The 4347-nt window shown below is 64.8% G+C and overlaps 1 protein-coding gene across 1 annotated transcript in view; it reads right to left on the bottom strand.

Annotated features, from left to right (window-relative positions):
• Positions 1-4347, bottom strand: part of CACNA1S (calcium voltage-gated channel subunit alpha1 S) — a 41606-nt gene that overhangs the window by 20988 nt on the left and 16271 nt on the right. The window contains exons 13-18 of the mRNA XM_015587339.1: positions 4074-4194; positions 3139-3253; positions 2061-2154; positions 1311-1380; positions 777-909; positions 1-97 (exon numbers count right to left, since the gene is read on the bottom strand). The exon at positions 1-97 is cut by the window's left edge and continues 4 nt beyond it. Coding sequence (XP_015442825.1) covers positions 1-97; positions 777-909; positions 1311-1380; positions 2061-2154; positions 3139-3253; positions 4074-4194 — 630 coding nt within the window. The remainder of the gene's footprint in view (positions 98-776; positions 910-1310; positions 1381-2060; positions 2155-3138; positions 3254-4073; positions 4195-4347) is intronic.

Raw genomic sequence — 4347 nt, 5'->3', positions numbered from 1 at the left:
TGCGGCGGCCAGCGCGGCACTGCTGAGCATGATGAACAGCAGGATGAAGTTGGTGAACCAGGTGGCGTTGACGATGCGGTGACACAGGACGCGGATCCTTCAAGGGAGGCAGGGGTGGGGGATGGTTCAGGGGAGCTGTGAGCTGCCGGGTGCTCAGGCCTTACTGGCTTCTGTCCTGCGGGGGGACACTGTGCCCTCTCTCCCTCTCTCCCTCCCTCCCTCCCTCCCTCCTGGGTCAGTGGAGAAGGGTAGCAAGCGTCTGCATGGTCCTCCGGCTGGGCATGCCGAAGGCCCCACCCCTCGTTCTGTCCGGCAGCCTCTGTCCTATCTCCCAATCCCACCGCCTGCCCCTCCCCAACACTCCCACCACCCCCGTGTCCCCACCAGAATGGGGCAGGCTGAGCTCCATCCCTGAGGCGGTCAAATGAAACGCCTCGAACATTGGTCTGTGCATTTTACAGGTGTGAAACCATGAAGCCAGCAAGGACTACGGCTTCCTCCGGTCCCAGCCCCTCGTCCTGTCTAAAATCGCCCTTGAAAAGGAGCCGGTGCACGCAGAGCCTCTTAGGCGCAAGTAACAGATACGGTCCAACGCGTCACCTTGCCCAGAGAGGCTAGCCTTTCAGACACGGCACGAGATCGTACGCTAAAGGAATGAGCTTCTCACAGTATAGTGTAGGCTCGGAGAATCAGGAGCGGGGCTTTTCAGGGCAGGGAGTCAGCCCTCTCTGAAAACCCTGTAAGTCTCCCCATATGGCAGCCACGGGGCCACCCACTTGTTGGTGGGGCTGAAGATGAAGAAGGAGCTGGCTTCAGGGATGGGCACGGCTTTCTCTTTCAGCTGCAGCTCGGCCAAGGGCCTCGGTCGGGGGCTCACTGGGATCTCAGGCTCGTCTTCTTCATCGTCCCCTGTGGGGAGGGGAGAGAGAGACATGAGGGTGTCTTTCTACACTTTCCTGCTCCCGTGGCTTCTGTGCTCCGAACCCCACCACGAGCCCCCAGCAAGCAGCAAGCAAAGGCGGTGGCAGGCCAGCGCAGGGCACAAGGACGTCGGCAGAGTCCAGCCCAGGTGCCTCCCTTTCCCCGAAGCAGGCAGCAGGTTTGAACGGTCAGGCCCAGAAGCTTCCAGAAATGGGGCCGGGAGCAAGGCCGGACCTTGCTATTGTGTCCTCTGTCTCAGGGCTGGGCTCACAGCATCTCCGGTGCTCACGAGCTGGGGGTGGAGGGTTCCAGGGAGGGGGCACACGAGAGACCGTCCCCGGGGAGAAGCCAGCCCCAGCCTCCTCCCCACATCGTCCCAGGACGCTCACCTGGGAAGTCAGCTGAGGGGTAGGGGTCCTTCACCTCGTTGACGTTCGACTCAAACTCATCGATTTTCAGCTGTCGGAAGGAACACAGGAATGTGATGACGGGAACAAGGACTGCGGTTGTCCCTTACAGAGCACTCGCTGGAGGACCTGTGCTCCCTGCGGCCCGGGGACAGGCGACCGCTGAGCATGCTCCCTGCGGCCCAGGGACAGGTGACCGCTGAGCATGCTCCCTGCGGCCCGGGGACAGGCGACCGCTGAGTGTTCCCATTTCACATCCATGCCAAGGAAGTCAGATGCGCTGGCCAAGCTCACGTGGAGCCAGCCAGGACGCAGCCCACCTGCACCTGCGCACTCTGCCCCCTGCCCGGTTCTCCAGGAGCCACCTGAGCAATGTGGGCCGGACCCCCGGCCACCTCAAGCCCGGGCCCTGACCCTCAGAGCTCTGCTTCCTCAGACCCCAGGGAGCGTGAGCAGAGCCAGCCTGGGACAAGCATGTCCGTGGGGCTAGAAGGTGGGGAGCACCTCGGGCCTCTCAGTGGGGAGGGGACACCCTGACTGGGTTACGGGGCTGGGACTCAAGTCTGGCTCCCAGATGGGGGCCCCTGCGCCTCGGCACAAAGGATACCCCTGGAGGAGCTATGGCCACTGACCCTCCCCGATGGAGGGGGAGGTACGCTCACCCGGCTGAGACCCGCCCGCCTAGCGCCCGCCCCTCCCCGCTGCCCTGGGCAGGCCTTGTGCTGAGCTCGCCTTGGCCGTGGTGGGGATGCCCTCCCCCTTGGGCTTCTGTTCCAGCTTCTTGGCCACCACCGACTTGTCCTCCTCAGGCTTGTCTGGGAGCCCCCTGCACGGAAAAAGCAAGAAAGCCCCAAGTGGAGGTCCAGCTAGCAAGTTCTCAAGCATCTGCTCAGCCTGGAGACACCCCTGGGGGCCCTGCACCTCAGGCTTCGGGAGCAGCGTCGGCCCCCAGAGGGAAGGGCTGGGGGCCCGGGCAGGTCCTTTGGGACAACGGCACCTGTGGCCCAGCTTGCGCCCACGGCCAAACAGTGCTCACGGGTCAGCCAGAGTCCGGGGCCACTGACGGGGAGAGGCCTTGCGTGCGGTCTGAAGCCCTCCCCGCGTGGGAGAGCTTAGCCCACCACAGAGCGCGAGTCTCTGGAAAGTCGTGGGAAATGTCTGGGCTCCGTCGCTGGCCTCTCTCCCTTCCTGTCTCCTCCTGCCTCCACCAGGGACGGGCACTGGAGGGAGCGGGCCGCTGTCTGGGACTGCGCAGGGCCAGGGCACCGCCTGGAGCATGAAGGAGACGCAGGCTCCACCCGCCCCGGCCTCGGACCCAGAGCCCGCATTCTGACCGGGTCCCCAGGTGGCCCATTCACAGTGAGAGCTGCAGAATCTCTGTGGAGAGACCGTCCTGCTTCCCCCCGAGGAGGAACCGGAGCCACAGAGGCTGAACGACAGACCCGCAGAGGAGGGAATTTTAAGGGACCTCAGAGAAGTCAACCCCACTTCATAGGTGCGAAGCCTGAGGCTCAGCCAAGGGAAATGACCTTCCAGACAGGCGACTCAATGGCTGCTGGGGAGAATTCCTGGATGCCCCCAGTGGTCGCCGGGCCCTGCTGCCCGGCTCTGCCCTCATGTCCCCGAGGCCAGTCTCAAGGCGACGCGCCTGTCATCCCCGGGGACACCTCTCAGGACTTCAGCCCTCCCTGGATCTGCTGGTCGCAGGAGCCCGCACGCTGGGCAGCTGCCACAGTGGCATGGCCCTGCTCCTCAGGTGCCAGGAGCCACCCGCCCCGGAGGCCACCGTGGCTGAGGAGGCTGCACCCACCTTGACATCTTCCTGCGTTTTCTCTCCTCGGCCTTGGCCTTCTGGGCAGAGGTCAGGCTCTCTGCCTCGGCCAGGTTGTCCACTGCGATGGCCAGGAAGACATTGAGCAGGATGTCTGAGGGTATTCAGCTAAGGAGCCTCGGGTTGTTGGGTGGGGGTGGGGGTGGGGAGGCTCTAGGCTGAAATATTCCCCTCCCGCATTCCCGCAGGACTTAACCTCACTCCCTTGCTGGGGTCACTGGAGCCCCTCTTGCCAGAGTCACCCCAAGGAGGGCATGGGCCCAGGGACACAGACAAGCATTCTCGGGGGAGCCTGCCTGCAGAGGGTGCTCATGATGGGGCCTGGAATCACGGTGGCCTTGAGCACCATCCATTTCCCACCCGGGGCTGACCCCGGCCCCCACCCGGCTGTGCGGAGAGCCCGCAAGGCCCTGCGGGAGAGATTCAGTCTGGGCACCCAGGAGCTCGAGGGACAAGGGTTCCCTCCCCCGCTGGTGCTGGCATCAGGACCTGGGCACAGCCGGCCCCCTCTGCCCCGTCCGCCTCCCCCTCCCATCTGCCAGCCTTTTCTTGCCCTGCCCAGGCTCACACCGCCTGGTGCCCTGGCCCCTCCCCGCCCGCCTCCCATCGTCCACGGCTCCTCCCCCAAGCCTGCCTTTCCTCCTACGTGCTCAGGCTGCCAATCTTCCCGGACACATTCAGCCCAGGTGCAACCAGTGCCCCTGGCTTGCTCACCTCCCCCTTAAAAGGAACTCTCCTGTAGTAATGCCTGCGTTTGTGGTGTCCTAGCTCCCTGCCCCCCACCCCAGGAGCCTGGGAAGCCCTCTCCAGACAGAGGGCCTGGCGCCTGGCCAGGGGGCACCCTTGACCTGCTTTCAGCCCTTCCCCCAGCCCCCTCCCTAAGCCCTTTCCTGCATCTGCTCTCGGGGGGATACAGTTGCCGCAGACGAAAAGGATGATGAAGTAAACGCACACGAGCACCCCGGGGTAGGAGGGCCCGCCGTAGGCCATGATCCCGTTGTACATCACCGAGTTCCAGTCTTCGCCGGTCAGGACCTGGGGCACGGGCAGGGGCGCTGGGGGTCACAGAGGGTCCGCGAGCCCTCCGCGGGGCCTGCGCAGTCCGGAGGGCCCTTCCACTGTGCCGGACCTTTCCTCTCTGCACCCACGGCCGGCTCGGAAGGTCCCTCCTCTCCCCTCCGCCCACCC

The sequence above is a fragment of the Pteropus alecto genome, unplaced genomic scaffold (genome assembly GCF_000325575.1).
Source record: "Pteropus alecto unplaced genomic scaffold, ASM32557v1 scaffold90, whole genome shotgun sequence".
NCBI lineage: Eukaryota > Metazoa > Chordata > Mammalia > Chiroptera > Pteropodidae > Pteropus > Pteropus alecto.
Note: the sequence above shows the minus strand (reverse complement) of the source record. Positions and strands in the feature narration are given on the sequence as shown.